Source organism: Varanus komodoensis, unplaced genomic scaffold (assembly GCF_004798865.1).
Source record: "Varanus komodoensis strain SLA01 unplaced genomic scaffold, ASM479886v1 scaffold8, whole genome shotgun sequence".
NCBI classification, from domain to species: Eukaryota; Metazoa; Chordata; class Lepidosauria; order Squamata; family Varanidae; genus Varanus; species Varanus komodoensis.
In genome coordinates, this window is record NW_025336481.1 from 32,637,753 (window position 1) to 32,659,400 (window position 21,648).

The window sequence follows — 21,648 nt, forward strand, 5'->3', positions numbered from 1 at the left end:
CCTTTTGAACCCTTTCGACAACTAAAACCTGATAATGCAAAACTGGGAGGATCAACATCTAGCAGCAATATTGAATGGAGAACTTACATGCAGACACCAATTTCACTTTAAGGATGAGGAATCTGTTCGGGGCGTGGGAATCCATTGGATTCCCTGGGCTCCAGCCCTCTTTTTCTCAGTCCTGAGTCTGTTTCTGGCATGCATGCCAAACATTTGTGGGGCACTCACCAGCAACTGAACCCCACCTTCTGGGTAATCAACATCCCTCTTCCGTGGCACATGGACGACCTTTGTTTGTGCTGCACCTGAAGCAGGAGAAGGTCGCTGCTTGTGCAACCATCGTTCTGGGAGCCTGACTCTCTTTCTGAGGCTGGGCTGAGCACAAGAGGAAGTCCATGAATGCTACAGGGATGGATTGCAGTAGGTTCAATCTCAACCGTACTTCAAATGGACAGAGTATGGTTTGAAGGAGGCAAATTAAGGCATCCAGCAGGTTGATGCTAAGCAGGTCTAGGGCTGGTGTGAGCTTGGAGGGGAACCGCATGGAGCCACCTGGAGTTCCACAAAGGGAGAAAGGGGGAATATATTTATTTGGTTATTTGGTCCACTTTTGTTGAAGCCTATGTATGACCGCTATAGACATGCAAGCATTTCATACACATCCAGGTACCTCTATTAAAAAAAACCTTAAAAATGAAATAAATTCACTTTTTAGACATATCCATGTACATATCTTTAACCATTCCCCCCCCCCTGTCAATTGAAATAAATCCATAGGTATCTCATGGGGCACCCCTAGAGGAACCCTCAGATGCCATGGATGAATCCAGGATCCACTTCAGGGACCTGGCTGTAACAAGCCTTTACCTGGTATTATATTAAGAAATGGAGCTTTATTTGCAGTTCCCAAGTCAATATATACATTGAGAATATACTTTAAATAAATAGTAATCACTGCAGAAGCAAAACATAATCAAACAGTATTTAGGCTTATCTGCAATCAATACAAACTTATTTAGAATAATGAACTACGAGAACTGTTTCCTGTGACCAGCTCTAACATGTTGTTAGAAGCTTGTTTTAATGGATTGTACTTCCTAGAGTGGAGCTTCGGTAACTCTCAATGGTTCCACTGGTAGGGAAATGCCTGAAAACGTTTAATTTCCCGTTGAACCACAAAGGTAAGCTTCATTCTTTATCACCAACAATCTTTGCTTTTCTTCACCACTCAGGCCAGTAACTTTCAGAAACACTGATTTTCAGAAAAGAAACATTGCATACATCCAGAATCTGAAACCCACTGTATGTATTTAGCAATTATATTAAATGTAAAATTTGGATGCCCAAGGTTGATTACATGCCTTATATAATTACATGCCTTGCTTACATGCCTTAAAGGTAATCCTCTAATATTGTGACCCAACAGGGTTAAGCATGGTGAAGCCCATTGAATTCAATTGGCCTAAATGCACTTTACTCTGCTGATTGTGTCACAAAAACACATCCGAGTTCCCTCATAGCACCTGGTTTCCTTAATCATTTTAAGCAGCATAATATCATAATCTCCTGTCCCACGCCTTGAAACCCCACCGTTTCAAAAGAAGTCAGACTGGCTGCTGCATTGTTAAAGAAAGATGGGTCCCATTATCCTTTTCTGTAAAGGATGAGTTCCATGGTTTTTGAATCCTGGCCAAAGAAACCGGCTACTGTGGTCCAAGCAGTAGAACCTGGAATGCAACATGGACTTCGTCTTCTGTTGGTAAAGAGGAGCTATGACTTGTCTCATTTTCTCACAACAACTTGTGAAGCACTTCATGGGTGTTACAAATGGATCATGTACATTGTTTTTCAGTTATCTTTATTTTTAATTATAGGGGGCAGGCAACTTATCACAGCATGTGGCCTTGGAAATCAAATGTATAAACAGAATTCTGTTTACCTTCCCACCAAAGTGGTACCTTTTTACCTACTTGCATTTGCATGCTTTTGAACTGCAAGGTTGGCAGGAGCTGGGACAGAGCAACGGGAACTCACCCCGTTGTGCAGATTTGAACCAGTGACCTTTCGATCAACCAGCCCAGCAGCACAGCAGTTTAAACCACTGCGCCACCTGCATTCCTTTTAAATGATGAAACTTTATAAAATCACAGCTAGGGATGTATGCATTTGGCTAAATCCATTCCATCTGTGTTTTGCAGGCTGGTTCTGTCATCTGCTTGGAATCAGATCTTCAAACATTCTATGTGCTGCAATTCATATTAGTATACATTAGTTAATGTGTATTTGCACAAGTGTGCAGTAGCATGGATGCACTCTAGTTAATGTCAATGAATGTTAATGCAACTTAGCATAAACCTTGATCCCATCCCCCAAAACCGATCTACAAGTCTGTAGGATCTGTATGACTTTTGGAAAGGCCACTCCACTGTAGGTAAGGATCAGAATTCAACTGAATCTGTTGAGTTTTCTGACATGCCTAGTAAAAACTACTCATTTATATGCTTCCCTAGAATTACACAGTGGAACAACTCCTGTACAAAACTAGTATGATGCTTCTATAGGAAAAGAGTGGTAAGCTCAGCAAATGCTTCGTATATTCCATCCTGACACCTGAACACATCTTTGCTTGGGTGCCATGTCTTGTGCCTGACCCCATTACATGCTTGTTGTAAACCATCCCAAGATGCCAGTAAAGGGACGCTCTATAAAAGCTTTAAATAAATATCATTATATGAATGATAAGTCTGTACAATTAAATTTTCACTGAATTTTAATGCTGCAATGAGATCTGGCATCTTCTAGTATCAGAACTGCATCAAAAGAACTAAATAAATTAAAACCAAATGAAAAGCATTAGCTGCAATTGAAAGAAAGTTAGGATTCCAGGAATCATTACAATTAACAAATATCTTGGTGATTTTCTAAGTAACAGATGCATACAGCTATCCCTCAGTGGCAGGAGGGGAGCATAAAGCAAATCACAAAAGCATGAGCTGGCACCAGAACAAAAGCCCCCAAAATTCCTGATATTATGTGCTATTCTTCAAGTATAGTATTCATGTATTCCTTGTACTGTGATTTATTTTGAACAATTATGTAGATACATAGTGCCACCTAGTGGTCATATGTCACACTGATTTCCACAACATCTGCATATGAAACCTGTATAATAGATATGAGAGAGATACAGAAAACAAAGCTAAAGTATTTTATTAATAATTTATTGTCAGTAAGAAAGACTGGCTAATGGTAGATTTCAGTAAAAACCTTTACAAGACCATTGCATCACAAATATACAGACACTATAAAAACTGTGCCAAGATGGTTTTGGTTCTAAACAGGTATGCAGCGGGCCCCCAAAACACTTTTCAAGAAAGGAAAAATGTATACTGTTCTAGAGTACAGAAACCCATGAAAGACACTGCCATGTTTCTTGCTTTAAAAAAATCTGGTATCTTTTACAACTGGAAATTATGTACACTTTGAAATGAATGATTAAATGACATTTAAAACTTTTGTGAGGACAAAACAAAAATATGCTGAATTCCTGAATGTCATAAAACCCAGGGGGTATTCGTTTAATGGCACACTAAACACCACTAAAATAAGTGGAAATCAAATTTGGAAATTATCTACAAAAATCTAGTTAAAATTATTGAAATCAAAACTGTACATAACATTTACAAAAAAAGAGATAAGAAAAAACAATTTGCTTTCGAACGATATAAATACATTTATCATGCTAAAATGATGAAACGGTATGCGTTTTTGCTTTATTTCTTTAACATAGACAATGGAAGTACAAAAAACACTTCTGGGAATGGCACAGCCAATGGGTGACCTGTGACAAGCCAAACTGCAAGAGGTCAGGAAAATGGAAAATCGGTTAATATGTTGAAATGAGCTGCATGATGAGTGCAGCCATGCCAGTTTTCGCTCACTGAAACAAAAGCGCTCAAGCACTGCTGCCAAGAAAAAAAATAAGCTCTCCGGGATTTTTGTAAAATCTTTTTTTTTTTTTTTTTTTAGTTCATTAACATCCAGGCACTTTTGTTGAGGAAGAGTGTCAGACTTGTGTGTGCTGCTGAGGATCAAGCGGGGGAATAATCACATCTTCGAAGTGTCCATCATCTCCACTCTCATAGTCACTCATCATGACCTCAGACTCCATTTCACAGCATGCCGACACATCAGAGCACGAAGCCGTGGAAGCGTATACAGACATGGACATGTTGTCTACAGGGGGTGCTTCAAAGTCTCTAGTGTACCCTACAGTGTAAGGAGCAAAGGGTTCTCTGTACGTACTGGAGACGTCGTTGGTTGTGTTCTGAGGTTCTGACATGTCTGAAGCATAGTGATGTGGAAGGTACTGGTTGAGATTGAACCTCTGCCTGCTCCTCGATGAAGATCCCAAACTACCTACAGCAGGCATGTCCCTAGATTGCTGTATGGAGTCAAACTGATCGCTGTAGGCGGGTGGTAACGGTGGAAGGTCGTCAGGCACTGGGAAGTCATCCGGCGGAGGTGGGAAGTCACTTTCAATGTCGTAACCTCCAGGGTAGTAGTCTGCATCAATGGAATTTGGATCTGTGTACAAAGGTGCTGGCTCTTCAACCATCTCGTAATTTGGATACTCCTGTATGCCAGGCAGTTGGACATTTGGCATCCAGTCAGAGGTATCCCAGTGATAGGCTGCAGGTGAAGAGAGATACAAACAAAAATGGGCATCAGCATCTTCTCCTGGGGAGACTCCCAACACTGAAAAAACCAATGCGCTGCACTGAAGACCACACAACCGCCAGTGATTAGAGCATAAGCATAATTGGAGCCAATTCCCCGCAAGGTTAACAAAAACATTCAACGTTACAATCACAAGTCCACAGTGTGCCATGCAGTACATAGTTTATATTATCCAAGTCTGGACTAGCTACAGTTTCAATGTACCTCACGCTCAATTGAGAGGAGCTCATGTTCACCAAAGGAATGAGCTGATGCATGATGGCAGGAAATCATTCTTTGTGTAAAATGAAAAATGTCTAACAGCTTCTGTGGTTCCACTAAAATAGCTGGCACAGGGCAACTCGTTCCTTTGAACCAAATGTAAACTTTTAAGCAAATCAGGTGTGGCCTGATTCAATCCCTGTTTACTTGAAGAAAATTGTCATTGAAATAAACTATATTTATTTCCAAGTAAGAATCTCCAGATTTGTAGGATTAGCCCATTAAAATTAATGGAACTAAAATAACAGTGATAAACTAATCCAGCCGATTTCAGTGTGTTTTAAATAAGGAGGTGGAAAGACTTAATTGGGACTGCATTTTTAAGCAGCTCTAATTCACAATATCTATCTGAGGTTTGTAACAGAGCTATCTTTTAGCCTGCACACTTCTCAGAATTTTGCAGCATAGTTCTCTGTCAAAGTTTTGTTACAAAAACATACTCTTTAGGGGAAATGTATCCAATTAAATGTGAATTTTCAAGTGTTGCTCCAAAATTCATACTGATATGGAAATGGGATGGAAGAGACTCAACAACATGAAAAGCTGACACGGAAATGGACTAATCTGCCCATCTCTAGTTTTAAAGTACAAATTTCTCTGGATTGAAGCTAAAAAGTTTAAACTTCTCTAATTGCTGTACTATCCCAAATCTTTATTGGTTTAATATTAAAGTCAGTTAATAATAACTGCCCATCAGCTCTGCAGTTAATCTTACAAAAGTATCCTATCAAAATATAATCACTTTTTTCCAAATTCAAAAAGACTATTAGTAAAGACATTCAAGCATTCAAATGTGAAAACAAAATTTCCAAAGGTATTAAAGTAATCATGCACAAGTTGCAAAATTGCTTTGTGTTGTAGAACAAATGCACTATGGTTGTGCTGGAAACAGAACTACTACCAGTTTGAGTGGTGAAACATTGCTATGTTACAAACAAGCTTCTTAATTTTTTCATAGCTTGTAAGAAAGGGAGAACTGTACAGGACTGCAATCAGGTGTAACATCCATGAAATGGGGAGAAATTACTGCATAAACACATTGAGCAAACAACTGAAGACAAGTTAGTGTTGAGGGAGCAAATATAGACAGAGACATTTAAGTGAATATCACTGAACAACTACATGCAGAAGTCACCTCTTGAATTGCTCAGGTCAGGAACAGCAAAAGACTCTTTAGATGGCAAAATGAGAGAGGGAAGAAAATATGTGCAGTTAGGAATCAAATCTCTCAAAAATTTGCAATGGCTTAAAAACAGTAAGAATGTACGCGATCGCAAGGACACACAAATCTGCCTTTGCCTTGATCTACTGCAGTATGGAGGGGGACTCTGTAGTTTAAAGCTAAAGCACTTTAGATATCTGGTATTTTAGGTGCCCCATCCCCACTGAAAAGCCATATTGCAAACTGCTTCTGCGAATCCTTTCAGTTTTGAAGGAGATTTATGATGAGGCCTGTCGTCTCAACAAATACAGTTCTTGGTCAAGTTAAATTAGTTGGATTACAGCCAATGGCAATGCTTGGAAGAAAAGAAGGCGTCCACCCAGTGTAACTTCCTGAGGGAGCAAAAAGGCTGAATACAGATTCTTGAGTCTTGTCCGAGTTGTTTAATGCCTATGTCTGCTTTGCATCCTTATGGCTAACTTGAAAATTACATGCTATTTATAATAAACTGAGGGGGGTTGTTTTGGCTTTGCTTTGTTTTGTACAGGGGTGGCAACTGGTGGAACTTCCAAGTAGTCTGCAGCACCTTCTCCTTGTACTGTTCCCTCCATGGGGAATTAGGCTTGGGGAAACTGGTGAAGCTGTAATTCTGTCGTGTTGAGATCTCTTCCCTAATTCCCCCACCGACTGCATTGCAATGAGGCGTTCCAAAGACATTCCACTGGTGCCAGTGGAAAGCTTCTGCTGCATGTACAGGGAGTGCTATTTCATTCACGATCAAAATGTGTGTGTGTGTGTGTGTGTGTATGGAAAAAGTGAATAAATGAATGGGTGCACAGGAGAACTGCCATGTATTGTGGAAACATACAGCGCTGGCTGTAAATCTGAAGCCCATGGGCAAGAAACCCTCAATGCGCTGCCTCGCTCAGTGAACTCAGCATTTGCTTACAGCTCCCCTCTTTCTCACCCTGCAGCTGCTTCCACTAGTTGTGCAACCTGGAATCCACCAGCAACTTCCTCTTGGCTCAACTTGCTTTGTAGGACTGGGCAGAACACAAGAAGTTCTGAATGGGTTCGTCCCAACCCTACCTGCTCTTGCTACCACTGGATGTGTATGAATGCATGAGTCTGTTTATGAAAGGGAGAGTGAGTGGCCCCACCCAACGTACCTTTGGCTTGCTCCCTCTGTGTGTGTGTGTGTGTGTGTGTGTGTGTGTGTGTGTGTGAACCTTGGGATTTCCCTCAGTCTGCTGGTTCTTCCCCTTTACAGAAAATAAGTTTGCTATTAGTATACAGGAAAGATCTTCATCTCCCTTTATTATTATGACCTTGACCTTCATTCAAATGCTTTACTGTAGCTAAGCCTGTAATCAAGCATAAGCTTGTGTAATTGAAACAGCTGCATATTCTTTTCTTGTTTATCCTCATCTTATTTCAGTCTTTCTCTCGTGTCAAAGAAATCTATCCGCTCCTGCTCTAGCAGGTACCATGAATACTGAAGCACAATGGTGACAAATAAAGCTGTCATTCAAGGTAACAGAATGACAGCTTTTAGAAATTTCTCTGCCCAGTGTAACGATATAGCCTGTATCGTGTGTGTGTATGCGCTAACCCAATGATTAGTGATTATTTACAGGGTTTAGTCACATAAGTCAAACACTTCCACCCCTGGCAACTACTAGGATATTGAGCAAAATGGCAAGTTCTGGACTGCTAGTTAGTCGCCCATGGACAGTTGAAATGATTGTAAGTACCATAATTTTCGCTCTATAAGATGCACTTTTTTCCCCCTCAAAACTAAGGGGAAATGTCTGTGCGTCTTATAAAATGAATGTGTGTGTGCCCGACGCCTGGGATGCTGCCGACCCGCCTGCACCATGTGGCACCACCTGGCCAGTGCGCGCTTGGTGCCCCCTACTCCGTCCCCCCCTCCGGCGCAGGTGAGAGCTGTGCCGCTCAGGGGGAGAGGTGCGGAGGAGGAGAAGCCGCGGGCTTTAACCCACCGGCCGCACGGAGAGATGGACTGCTTACCCCCACCGCCTGGGAACTGCTCACCCCCACTGCCCGGGAAGACCTGCTGCTGCTGCCACGCTGCCCGGAAGACGACCGCTGGCACGCTGCCGGCCCCGCGTGGCACCACCTGGCCGGCACGCGCTCGGAGCACCCTGTTCCACCCACTCCTCCAGCGCAGATGAGAGCTGCTAATCACAGGTCGGTGTGTGTTTTCAAATGGCAACCCGTCTTTTAATGAAGTCCATGGGGAAGTGATGGGGAATGTGCCTGTGATTATCAGGAAGCTTTCCATGGATCAGTTATCTGTTAGTTGATCAGACACATTTTTTTTAGGATCAGTGGATATTTGAACAGCATTACCTTCAAAGGCTACTTAGTCTGCTGTGTGTCTGATTTACCATACAATATCTCATTTTTTGTCAGAAGTTTTTTCTATTATTTACTAGTAGGGCAGCGTGGACATTACTGGCTTTTTTAGATTTGTTATTGAATTGTCTGCAGCAGCTCTTGTATAACTGGTGTAGATTGTGGATTCCTTCAATAATTCCACTACTAAGAAAGTGATGTCAGTGATTGTGAGCATCAGAGCTTCATAAATTCTGACTCTAGTGATGATGAGTTCTAAGGGTTCAATGAAAACTAGAAGAGTACTTGAACTTTAAAGTCTCTCTTTTGTTAATGACAGTGATGATGGTTCTTAATGCCACTGTTGACTGCTGTTCACTTTACAAGGTTGAAATATGGTATTACTGTATTCTGTTATAGTTTATTAAATAGTTTAGTAAACCATTTTGATTCAGAATATTTTTTTCTTGTTTTCCTCCTCTAAAAACTAGGTGCGTCTTATGGTCAGGTAAGTCTTATAGAGTGAAAAATACGGTAGATGTCACAATATAACTGGTTTTCTCTTCCTGCCTACTAATGTAATTAAATAACAATCACTGAACAGTAGAACTGGAAGGGGCCAAGAGGGCCATTGGGCCCAGCTCACTGCAGGAAGTTAGAACATCCTTAACTGATGGATGTCCAGCTTCCCATGCCCCAGTGTGGAAAAGCCCACCACCTCCCCAGGTAAGTAGATCCATTGTCTGGAAGTTTTTCCTGATGTTCAGCCAGAATCTGGGCTCCTGTGACTTCAGCCCATTATTCCATGTCCTGCACTCTGGGATGATCAAGAAAAGATCCTGGCCCTGCTCTGTGTAACAACCTTTCAAATACCTATCTCAGTCTTCTCTTCTTGAGGCTAAACACGCCTCACAGGGCTTTGTTTCCAGTCTTTTGATCATCTCTGTTGCCCACTTCAGAACTTCTTCCAGTATGTCTGCATTGTTCTTAAACTGTGCTGCCCAAAACTTGACATGGTACTATGAGCCATTGCTAGTGCTAAGCAGAGGGGAACTAGTACTTCATGTGATTTGGAAGTAATATTTCTACTAATGCAGCCCAAAATTGAATGTGCCTTTTTTGCAGCCGTATCACATTCTTGTGAGATAATTGTATACATAAAAACTGATTCAAGGAGAGTAAATTTGTGTTCAGTAGAATGGATAAACAAGCTTGCTTAATGCATGCACAGGATAGCAATAAATGTGCATTTGAATACGGAGATACTTCTGCAATGGGAAGAAGTTTAGGCATGCACTCAATATTTATGAAGAAATGAGCACTGCAATGCTGTGGCTGCTAGATAGGTGAGCATAAACGTTCTCAGAGAGCCAGCATATGGACTGGGCAAGTCTGTTACATGCTGCAGAAGTGTTCAGTAAGAGTTCCTGGAGGATTCTGAAGAGGAGCGAGGAGGAAGGGTGAAGCCTCTGAAGCTCCTTCAAGGCTGCCTAGTGAAGTTTCTTAGGCTGAGCATGAGCGTCGGTCTGCTTTGGAAGGGGAGGGTGGGCTTTGAGGAGGAGATGGGGAGCAGGTGCAAGGCCCAGTCCTTGACCCAGTGAGGAGGTGCTGGGAGAAGCAAGCTACTCAGTTGGAGGGGCTTCAGCACTTGATGGGACAGCTGATTTTGGTGGTGACTGCAAAACCAAGGGCTTTGGATGGGGGGGGGGGTGACACTCAAGAAGCACCTGTGTACTCGTGGGAGCATTCACCTAAGCAGTGGGGCTGAAACAATTGGAAATACTTGTTTAGTGAATGGGGGTGCTCATCAGAGCTTGCAGAAGTCAGCTCCACTCTGGAACCAAATGTTTTCACTGATTTTAGGTTATTTTTTAGAAGCACCAAAATCCTGTTGTCCAAATGATCACTCCCTGTTGGATACTTTCCAGAAATTTTGGAAGCACTTCTAATTGGGAAAGTGTGTTGCCATTATCAACGTGCATTGATATATAGGAAAATGTAGCTGGGAGGAAAGAAGATGCCCAAAGTCACCTGCACACTTCTGATGAATTCTGGAATCTCATATGGCCCTGTATGAAAGTTTTGCAACAGCACAGCTGTTCACTAGCACTCATTCACATCAGTGACGTGCAATCAAAGCTTGTTTCCTGTGGCCTGCGCTCAATGCTTTTGTTAACATGCCTGAATGTAATGCCACGTTGGTGGTAGAAGGTCTTTGTACATACATACAGACATACTAAGCAGAGACAGCCTCTTTGGAAACTGTCAGAACAACATGGAGTATGTTAACATACCTACATTCATGAGTGTGTGAAGTGTACACACCCATCACAATTCTAGTAATACGGCAAATAATAATTATGTCTGTATGCTCATCTAACATTATCTCCAGTTTATGCTAGAGGGCAAAAGCATGCAATGTTCTGCCCAGGCAGTAAATAAAAGTGAAAACTATATACCTTCTTTTTCCACCGAGTCAACAACAGCATTGACAAGGTGTATTACAGTCACTAGGGAAGCTTGCAAAAAAGTATGGGAGGAACAAATTAAAAAAAAGAAACCTATGATTAGCAGCAGTTTGAAACAGCATATAAAATGTCAACAAAAATCAACACAATGCTTACCAATTCTCTAGCAATTACACAGAATACTTAAAACATTGTAACTGGTTGTAGATATGTATTCTTTACACTGGCCTCACTGATACTGTGTTTAGACTGGACAGAAATATGCCAGAGTAACCAAATTTTTGTCTCTCTATTGTAACGGATACAATGAAAATATCTACAGGCAGTGCTATCCACATGAACAGATAACAAAGGTTATTAGGACTTCAAAAGTGTTGCAAAGATAAACATGCACATATATTTTTGCAGTCACCAAAACTCTCCTGTGTTTTTTCCTTTAGTGTGAGAAATAAACAGAATGGTGGCAGATAACTTAGTTTCTATGCAGGCAAGGTGTTGGACTAGGGTGCAGAACCTCAGGTCCAGGGACCAAATATGACCCTCCCAGAAGATCCCACCCCTCCCTTTCTTCCTTGCTTTCGGGCAGGTTTTCTTCCATTCTAAACTCCAAAGGCTCAGCTACGAGCAATACAAGACCTGGCCATTATTTATGGCATTGAGGCTGGCTCTGTTTGCTTTTGGCCTAGTGCACCACCAGAAGGTGGCTCCAAAGATCTTATTTAAAAGGGAATTTGGCCATCAGGTTGAAAGAGGTTCTGCCCCCTGACCCAAGAGAAGAGGCAGCCATGTGCTGTTGAAAAAGGCGCCTAAACAAGGCTTGTGATGAGGGCTGGCAAGCTGAAAGTTTAGACAGAGCAGGGTCCAAGGCACAGGGATGTGACAAAAGGGCATACAAAAAACCCTCCCAAGAGGTGGGCTATATGTAGTCCCTGCTGCCCCCCACTGCAAGCAATAAATGCAGATGTTTATTTAAAACAAAAGGGCATCTGAAATGGCTGTTTTGATTAGGGCCCCTTTCAGTATTCTGCAGTTATTATGAAGTACCAACAATTTTGGAGATCTGTCAGTGCCCAGGAGGTTTTGGAGTTTGAAGCTGCGCCAAACTCACTCTCTGTCTCTCTCTGGGGATGTGTGGGTGAATAGGGGAGGTCTGAGGAATACAAATATCCACTGAGCTTTCTGAAGTTTTCCAGCCCTGATGTAGGGAATAGAAGAATTCTGTGTTGTTTTCACAGGGCAAGGCAGAAGTTACGTGGAAAGAGGAACTGCAGAATAGCTGGATTTGGGATCGAGCAGACATGACAATAATGTGATTGGAGGCAAAACTTGATTGGGGAAGAAAAGTGGGAGAGAATGCGAGAAGCTGCGACACGCAGAGGTTAAGTACCGAGTGGAGTAAGATTCAATACAGAGCTGAATGATAGGCTGGGTTGTATACAAGTGGAACAGAGGGAAGTGGGTGGAGGAGCAGCCCAGATAACCTAGAAGAACTGACAGCCGGAAAGCCAAGTTGTGGGCAGAGAAGGTGATTTGAAATAACTTGACAAATTGTTGGTTAAGTTTTTCCAGATACAGTTAATGAATTAATTGAGCAGAGAGCCCAGATAAGTGAAGAGTCATGCTTCTATCTGCATAACATTTTCAACGCTGACCTTCAATTTATCATGACATTCCTTTCTTATCACATGACTAACGCATCTGAAATTTTCAAGTGGCCACAAAGGAAAGAATGATGCATAATGAAGGCTGCGCCATTCAGAGTAAACATGTTTCAAAACATGAATTCTATTCTACAGCTTTTAAGGAAATTTCTTTCACCACATACTAAGAACCACTAACACGGGCACACACATACACACACACTTCACTGAAAGTGCTGGTGATCAATACCACTTACTTTTTCATTAAGTAATAAAAGGAAGTTTTAGGCTGAAACTGCATACATGTTAATGCACTGAAATGAGTGGGCAGGACATCTTAACTATCAGCAATATGCATTTCGAAATCATAGCCAATAGTTTCTTTTAACAGTATTAACAGGAAGGGCACTGAGAAAGTGACTGAATAATCACACACTGAAGGTTAAATCTGTACAGATAAATATCAAATTCGCTGTTTTTATGATGGATCAGGGCCACTTTTGGAATGCTTCCCTCCATCTGGGGATAGAATTGGATCCTATGAAAGGGAACGCTTTGTCACTCAGTGTTTTGGCATACATTTGCTCCTTATCACGGCAAAAGCCAGATATCAACACAATTACAATGAAAGCTCTGTTGGACAACTTCCTTCATTACTAGTATAATCAGACTTACAAGCAAGTCCCTCATACTCTGCTTTCACTCAGTACTGCTCTGATCCATATGGGAGCTGAGGCAGCAGCAAGGAAAAAGAAAAGGAAACAAATAAAGCGGCAATCCAGTTTTAGACATTTTTAAGCCTCACTATGTTATTCCAAATATTAGCCTTTGTAACCCAGTAAAGGCTATTTTACAAACATTAAATGTTAAACATTAATGATGATTTGGAAACGTTTTACAAAGTAGCCTATGACATCCACAAAGATACTACTTAGCTCTCATCTGTGCTAAGATTAGCACAAGGCACCAATAAGACACAACAGCAACGAAGGGCAGGGCTTTCCACCTACCATTATCATCGCATGATTCCGACTGGAAAGAGCTCAGCGACTGGACCTCAGACACGCTCTCTCTAGCACTGTAAGGCTGAGAAACTTTTTCTTCAAGGGGCTTCTTTGAAAGGCAGGAATCAAGATCTACAACTTTAGCTAAAAGAAGAAAAGCCAAACAGTGAACGGGAGAAGCAGAGTATACGCAGCCACTTGAAAGATACTAGAAATAGAAATGCTTCAGTTTGATTAATCAGGCAAGTGAAAGCTTCAAGAAATGTTGTGTGTTGCACCAACTATGCATGCTTCTTCGGGCCTCCAGGCAGCCTGGACAAGAAGCCTGGAGTGCTGCCCTTGTCTGCAGATGCGGGGAGACGAGGAGGAAAGGGGTCTCCCCTGTTGTGCTAGGTTGCACTAAAGGACTAGGGTTTGGATGTGACTGCCAGTCCCAAAGCTGAGCTGAATGGGGTGAGGCGGAAGGAAGCCATTGCCACTGTTACTGACACTCCAGCATTCAAATTCTCAGCTTGACACCCTGGCATTCAAATTCTCAACCATGTATTAAATTAATAGACTTGCAGTATGATAAGCTTCTGGTGCCTTTAGACTCGTTTTTTTTTAAACTACCATATCACAAATAAAAGCTGCCTGTTAAAAGCAATAAATTTCATGATTTTTAGTGTAGTTGTGGCTAGGCAGAAGTGTGTCCCTTCTTCCAAAATAAAGCATCTGAAGCAGGAAATCAATGATAATCTGGAAGTTCCCTCTCTGGAGAATGAAATTGGTAACTATAGAATTGTATATTGCTACATGGTGAACCTTGGAAGATCATGGGTCTCTATGGGTCCTCTATTTGGGAACATATTACATTTTTTTAAAAAATGTACAAACTTCTACATCTTTGCATGCCTAGGGAGTTTTATGAGCATGCAGAAATCATTCCCTTGCTTTCATTTCCATTTCACTTCCCAACTGATAAGCCCTCCATCACCCAAGTTCACTACGAGAGGGAATTATTATTTATGAGGAATATTACAGATGAAAGAAAACCTTGTTATTTGTTACTCAGATTGAATGCTAAATGACTACCAGTGACATCTTATTTTATATGCACACCACCTCTTCCTAAATGAGTATCTTGGCATCCAACCATCAAAGTATTTCTAAGACAAAAAGAGGGTGTTGCTTACTGTCATAATCAAAGTCCCAGCTGGGCTTCTGTATTGAGTCACTATCTGATGGTGAATTGGATGGAGGTGGGGGAGGTAAATTGGGGGCTACACTGCAGACAGCCACTGCTTTCCGATGGCCATGCACAGAATCTGGATTAAAAGTGGTGAACTCTGGATGCTCTGGAATTGTAGAACCCTCAAAAGAATTCCGGTCCAGGTTGTTCCTGGAGTCACTTGGAATGCTTGGAGTATATGAAATGGGGCGAACAGGCACCTGGGGTGGAATGTCAGAATAAATGTTCTTATTCAGTTTTGAATCAAAGTATGGTCTCTGCAAGAAAGCTGTTGTCGTTCCCAGATGTTTGTCTTCCGGTTCTGGCTGGCGTTTCCTCTTCCGTCGGATTACTTGGCGGCAGAAAACAAAAAACCCAACCAGCACGAAGACTCCCACTAGGAAAAAGATAATGCCAAGGACTTCTCCTAAGCTAATGTTCCATGAGGTTGAAACATATGTATTCAGAACCTCAGCACAATGTTTTCCTCCAAATCCATGGCTACAGTTGCAGTGGTATGCACCGTATGTATTTTCACAGAGAGCACCATTTTGGCATGGGTTTTCCATGCATTCATCAACATCGGTCAAGCACCTGCAAAGACATACAAAGTTGAGGGATTACTGGTTCTAGGTGACCCAATCACAAGTTCATAAATGTGAGAGGGTGCAATATTTATAACATTGGCACACATAATTTTTGCACATTGTAAACTGTGAAGTATTTTCATTTGGAATCTGGATTGTCGGGTGCCAATTCCATTCCTTATCATGGAGCGCATAATGGCCCCTTTAAAAAGCCTAACAACAACTCTATGAGTAGCATGCACCAGTATATACAGAGACAGGGAAATTCTGTGTGTGTGTGTGTGTGTGTGTGTGACAGGAAAAAGAAACAAGCCACAAGTTTGAAAAAAAAATCTATGGAAAATGCTATGACAAATCATCTACAGAAATGCTATCCAGATAAAAAGAGCCAGGTCAAAATTACCCCTTTGGTTTCTGTTCAGAATGTTAGTGTTTATCAATTTAGAAATGTAAACAAAAAGACTGTAATGCTAGAGAGTCTGTGTTCTTCCCCATGAAATACAGAATGTTAATTAAGTACAAATCCCCTTCCTGATGGCATGAAAGAGAGAGACCTTAAAGAATTAATCACTTTATTTGTCTTGCAGTATGCTCTGTTAAAACAGTATTTCTGAAGACTTAATGTTCTGGCATTGTAAAATGAAGAAGAAGAAAAACAACCCTGTAAACCAGCTGAAATTCATGGCCCTGTATGCAAGTATTTATCATTCATACCTCCTATGCTGGAACTTTTAAATACAGAATATACCTAGAGTAAAAAGATAGTAAAAAACACGTTTTCCAGGTTCAGTGTCCTTAAGAGTACTAGAAGCAATGCCGGATGGAGTATGCATACCCTTGAATCCAATCTGGTTAGCATCATTTCAATTTCATGAGATAAATTCCAATGGACACCACTGATCTGAATACTCTGCAATTCAAGGAAGAATTCCATACTCCCATTTACACCACAGCCTTCCATGATAGATCTAGGTTTGTATTTTAACAGTGTACAGGCTGTAATATTTCAAGTCAAATATTTCACACCAAATTCTTCCACCCTCTCAGATGGATTTTATTCCCTCTGCTGCAATGTTAATCTCGGTTAAATTATGAACTGTGCAAAGCTACTAACCTCTCTCCATGAAAGCCACCCTCACATTCACAAACAGGTCCGTCTAAGCTATCAATACACTTGCCACTGTTTTTGCATGGATTGTCTTTGCAATATGGACCAATCTGACACCTGGGAAAGGATGAAAAAATATCCATTATTTTCTGCATAATAAACAGCATGTGTCTTGATGATAACCATCAAAGTCTGGCTAGGAATTTTGAATATGCTCAAAGACCCACAGAACCAGGTCCCCTAAATAGATATGAAGTTGTAGCGCAAAAAGGGCCTCGTCACAAATTATGCAGGATGAATCTGCCTGTAACAAGCATACTCAATAAACAATCTTTGCTTTCTAAAGCATGTGCATGAAAGCATCTGTTTAATCACCCACATCTGTCCTTACTCACCATTCACTCTTTTAAAATGTTAGGTCTGAAATTCACTCAAAGAATGCATTAACAAAGTGAACAACCACTGAGGAAATACATGAAGTTTACTTTGAAAAAGATACTGCAGATGAAAATAGATGTTAAATAGTTAGCAAAGAAGTCATACCTTTGACCTGTGTATAATCCTCTGCACTGGCAGACAAAATCATCATTCACAGGAATGCAAGTGCCACCATAAAGGCAAGGGTTGGAAGCACATGGATTGACACTTAATTCACAATATGTGCCCATAAATAAAGCTGCACACTTACAATAATAACCTACAATGAAAACACAGATTTCAAAAATGGCTTCAGGCACTTAAGACAAAGTAATTTTTCCACTTCATATAGAGAAAGGAAAATCAATGCAGTCTTTTTAAACTAATCATAAATAAAACAAAGACCCTAACATGCTGAGTAGGGATGCAGAGATCAGGTTAGATTCCAGCTCTTTTTTACCTGCTGGACTGCTTTTCCATGCTCAGTCCTGGTCAGGAAGTGAGCCAAGATCAAGTCTGCAAACGCATGTGAACACTAGCAATTTCTTTGTGCAAATGCACAATTCTTCACACAAAGTATGCAATTCTTGTGCAAGTCACATGTGCAGACACAAAACTCCACTTGCACAGTAGATGTGCAAAGAGTGTGCATGCAAGCTGACCTTGTGGACTCGCTTCATGCCAGACACCATGCAAATATTCAGTAAGAACAAACAGGGCAGAAAGAAAGTGGGCCAGAGTACAGGGAACCAAGCAGAGGAAGTCTGATCCATTCTCATTGCAAATCAGATTCCTCACTCATTGCTAATTCTAAGTATACAGAAACTTGAACACATTTACAAGCTCCCAAGAAAGTAAGAAGAGCCAGTTTAAGCTTTAAGCAGGCATGTGACTGATATAACCAGTCAACACAATCAACAAATCATATTGCTGATAGCCATTTCAAGCAAATTGTATGTTCTCATAATCCTTAGGGAAAAATAATTGTGTTCACATGACAGGATGTCCAAATAAGCTACACAATATGGGTTGTTCCTGGTACACAATTTTTCCAAACAACCTGCATTGGGACAAACCACATGGAACAAATGTTTGGTGAAGAACCCTTGGTGCACATGACGGATGATCAAGCTCATAGTAGACTGGTCCTTTCACCCCAAGGGGATCTGCAGAAGAAGGCATCTCCTCTCCTGCTGGAGAGTGTGAGCTTTTTTGCACATACTGTGCATTTCCCCCTTTTTTTAATGGAGGGTGTTCAGATTTCATGATCTGAACGTGATAGCACCTTCAAAAATGTCATGTATCCCTGATTTTTTTTTTTTTTTTTTTTGGGCATGCTTAGATTTGTGCAAACATTTCTTTTTTATTATTATTTGTTTTTTGTTGGCTTTTCAGAGGAGCCAGCCATTGTCGATTTAGAGCTATTAGACATGGAACCCCATATAACTATCTGGTGGGTGGAGGGAAGAGAGAGCGTGAGAGAGAAGGCACAGTACAATAAAACCTGGGTTTAGCTCAGTTCAGTGACTGATAATAACTCTTACTTCTTTCTGATAGTAACTAACAGAGTTTTCAAACACACAACATCTAAACTAGATGAAACTGGCCACAGCACAATCAGTTCAGCCATCAAAACAGTATTATTTAATGTAAAGTAAATACTGAAAAGAACAATTACCTCCACTGGGTAGCGGATTACAAATGCCCCCATTCTGGCATGGACTACTTGAACAATCCTCCGTAGAAGACAGTAAGCACCCAGGAGAAACATCCACGGATTCTTCCATGTGAGCATAACTCCGTGGTTTGCTGTTTAGGGGCAATTCTTGGCCATTAAGCACAATGGAATCCATACAACCTCTGAAGCCATTGCTGACCTGGGGGCTCCTTCCATGTCTTGCACCCTGCTGCCTAATGTGACCACCGAAATACACATGGTTGTCCAGGTTCAGTGTCCTTAGTGTACCGGGAGCAATACCAGACGCAGTGTGCACCCTGTCCAGAATTAGCTTGGCATAGTTTCCGTCAACTTCAAGAGACACCGAATGCCACTGGCCATCATTGATCTGAATGCTCTGCACTGACACAATCCCAGGACCACTTCCACAGTCAAATTTGTACTGGAGCCTCCCATGGTGGATCTAAGCAGAGAAGAAAAGCAATATGCCACATTTAGTGATATAGACCATTAGCGCTATAAGGTCCCAGTGCACTTCAGCTTTAAGTTGCCTCCAGTAAGAGATCAACCCTGAACATGGGACCTGAAAGCATGTCTCCCCCTTTCTCATGCTTTGGTTATGCTGGGTAACAGGTGTCTGAGCATCTCTTGGCAGGAGCTGCCAGAAGCGGCAGCAGCAGAGTGTGTGGATACACTGGTAGGTATGTAGTGAGATTAGGCAATTTAGTGCCCTCCACTTAATTTGGACTACAACTCTCCTAAGTCCAGTCAGTGGCGTCAAAGGTCACATGATATAGACTTTGCCATCCAACTGTATGAAGGATATTTTCCAACGTTCTAAAAGGCATCACCAATTTTGACAAACTTTTAAGGTACAATCCTATATAAACTTGGGATAGGCATGCTTGCATCCTTACTCTCTTTTATCTGCTTAATGCAGGACATCCTAGAGTAATTATAAGTGAGAGAACACTGAATTGAATGAAATCAAGCTTTCCAAGCCTGCAACAATGTAGATGTAAATGAGATTTAAAAGCAAGGGCAAAGATTCTTTCTCTGATAATTAAAGCTGTTTAGCATTTGGTGCTACATACCTCTAAGATACTGTAATCTGTTCCTCGGGCATACATGACAACTGCATGAGCGGAGTATGTTCTGAGCCTCAGGGTGAGCTTCATTTCTTCTTTGTTTTCATTTTCCATGAGGCGGTACTTCACATAGCTGCTTCCAGTAAAAGTCACTGCTGGTCCAGCTGATACTTGAACAAAGACGACAAAGAAGCAGATACGGTTCAAAACTGCCCGTCTGTGTGAGAAGGCGATAGCTCTCAGCCAAAAGATATTAAAAGCTGAAATCTTACCAGGGCATTGTGCAGTACTGCTTCCATGACAAACACAGGTATACTTTTCTTCTCTAGAGTCTGCTATGCATTCAGTCCCTTCGGGGCATGGGTTCCCCTCACAGGCAGTGTTCACAAGGGGACACCTTTCCTCTACAAAATATGCAAGATAAAAAAAGTTTTACATTTACCCTTTCCTTACAACCACAGGCATTTTTAAAGCCTAATTTTGCTCAGACACAACAGGTGATGAAAATGATAGATGTATTAAAGCAGGTGATATGGAAAATAAGCCAGGCAGCAAGACATCACAGGAGATATTGAATTTCTTAACTGCTGTAATATCAGCTCCTGCTAGGAGAATTGCTTACCTGATACTGTGTTCTTTTTTTCTACCAAGCAAAACACTATTATTTTTGTTACCTATGTAAATCCATGCACACATTTTCACTGTTTCCATACCCCTTAAGGTTAGTAATCCAAATATTCAAGGCTGTGCATTTTTTCCCAATAATACAGTTAGAATATTCTCTTTTAATGGCTGTGCTGATTACTTAAAGCCATGAAGGTTTGGTAAAGGGAGAAAAGGAATTCTTAAGTGTTAAAGAGTTCTTTTATAATGTAAAAGCTAATAGTATGAGTCCTTCTTTCCTTCCCTTGCTCATAAATCTGGTATGCTTATGACAGGGTCCAACCAGGTGCTGATGGTTGTATTTAATGTATATACCACTTAAGTCTTTAACTACTAAATCCTCAGATCATTTCTTCTCCTCCTATGCATACTTTCTTTACCTTTACAGAGACAAATGGAAGTTCTGTGGTGATGCGGTGTGACAAAACTCAGACGGGCAGTGCTGTGGGTGGACATGATGTTTTCATCCAGGGTCACTTTTTCTTCACAGTATTTCCAAGGGCAATCCAGGCCCAAACAGAGCTTGTGGAAAACGTTAAGTATCTGGATGCCTGAGATCTCTTCAAGGTCAGCCACAGAGGCGTTTATCTTGTGGACAAGGGCTCTGGTTGAATGCTGAGAATTACCCGACTTTTCAACAAACAGCAGCACCTCAAGGTTTGATGGGGGATCAGAGGGTTGCAGGCTAATAATCTGTATGTCGCTTCTTCTTACTCCCAAGAAAGTTCTTAACGCTCTCTGAAAATTGCGCCAGTAGTCTCCAATGAATTCCTCTGGAGCAAGGTTAGCAAAACGGATGGTTATGCTGTGATTCAGCAACTCTGGTGTGATTTGTCTGATGTGGACTGTAATGACAGCTGCAGTTGTAAATTTTCCATCTGTCACACTAACATTCAGATTGTACTGCCCCACATCGAGCCTTTTATGAGCAATTAGCTTGCCTCCTGCACCAGAGACAGAGAACAGGGTTTCCACACTGGGATCCAGACTATACGTTAACGTGTCATAAACGTCTTGGTCAGTTGCGTGCACTTTTCCAATAACACCACCAGCATACTCTTCCCCAAATGTTGTGATGAAGATTTCTAATGGCAGAATCGCTGGAGGATGGATACTTTCCTCAATGACTCTGATGTCAACGTAAGTCAAAGATGACAACTGAGGTCTTCCATTATCAGCCACCTAGTGAAAACAGTAAACAGCAAATGAATTTCTGCTCCATTTCATCAGCTTTTAACTAGAAGCATTATACGGTGCAGGTAAT

At 41.3% G+C, this 21,648-nt stretch overlaps 1 protein-coding gene across 10 annotated transcripts in view; it reads right to left on the bottom strand.

Annotated features, from left to right (window-relative positions):
* Positions 1-3,194: 3,194 nt before the first annotated feature.
* Positions 3,195-21,648, bottom strand: part of FAT1 (FAT atypical cadherin 1) — a 127,114-nt gene continuing 108,660 nt past the window's right edge. For 8 of the 10 annotated variants that reach the window (XM_044455249.1, XM_044455256.1, XM_044455255.1 and 5 more), the window contains exons 19-29: positions 20,765-21,566; positions 19,994-20,125; positions 19,728-19,891; positions 18,634-19,096; positions 17,082-17,235; positions 16,545-16,655; positions 14,809-15,437; positions 13,640-13,777; positions 10,981-11,040; positions 6,137-6,172; positions 3,195-4,692 (exon numbers count right to left, since the gene is read on the bottom strand). In XM_044455249.1, coding sequence (XP_044311184.1) covers positions 4,067-4,692; positions 6,137-6,172; positions 10,981-11,040; positions 13,640-13,777; positions 14,809-15,437; positions 16,545-16,655; positions 17,082-17,235; positions 18,634-19,096; positions 19,728-19,891; positions 19,994-20,125; positions 20,765-21,566 — 3,315 coding nt within the window. In that variant the 3' untranslated portion in view covers positions 3,195-4,066. The remainder of the gene's footprint in view (positions 4,693-6,136; positions 6,173-10,980; positions 11,041-13,639; positions 13,778-14,808; positions 15,438-16,544; positions 16,656-17,081; positions 17,236-18,633; positions 19,097-19,727; positions 19,892-19,993; positions 20,126-20,764; positions 21,567-21,648) is intronic. The other 2 variants (XM_044455258.1, XM_044455259.1) reach the window with 2 other exon arrangements.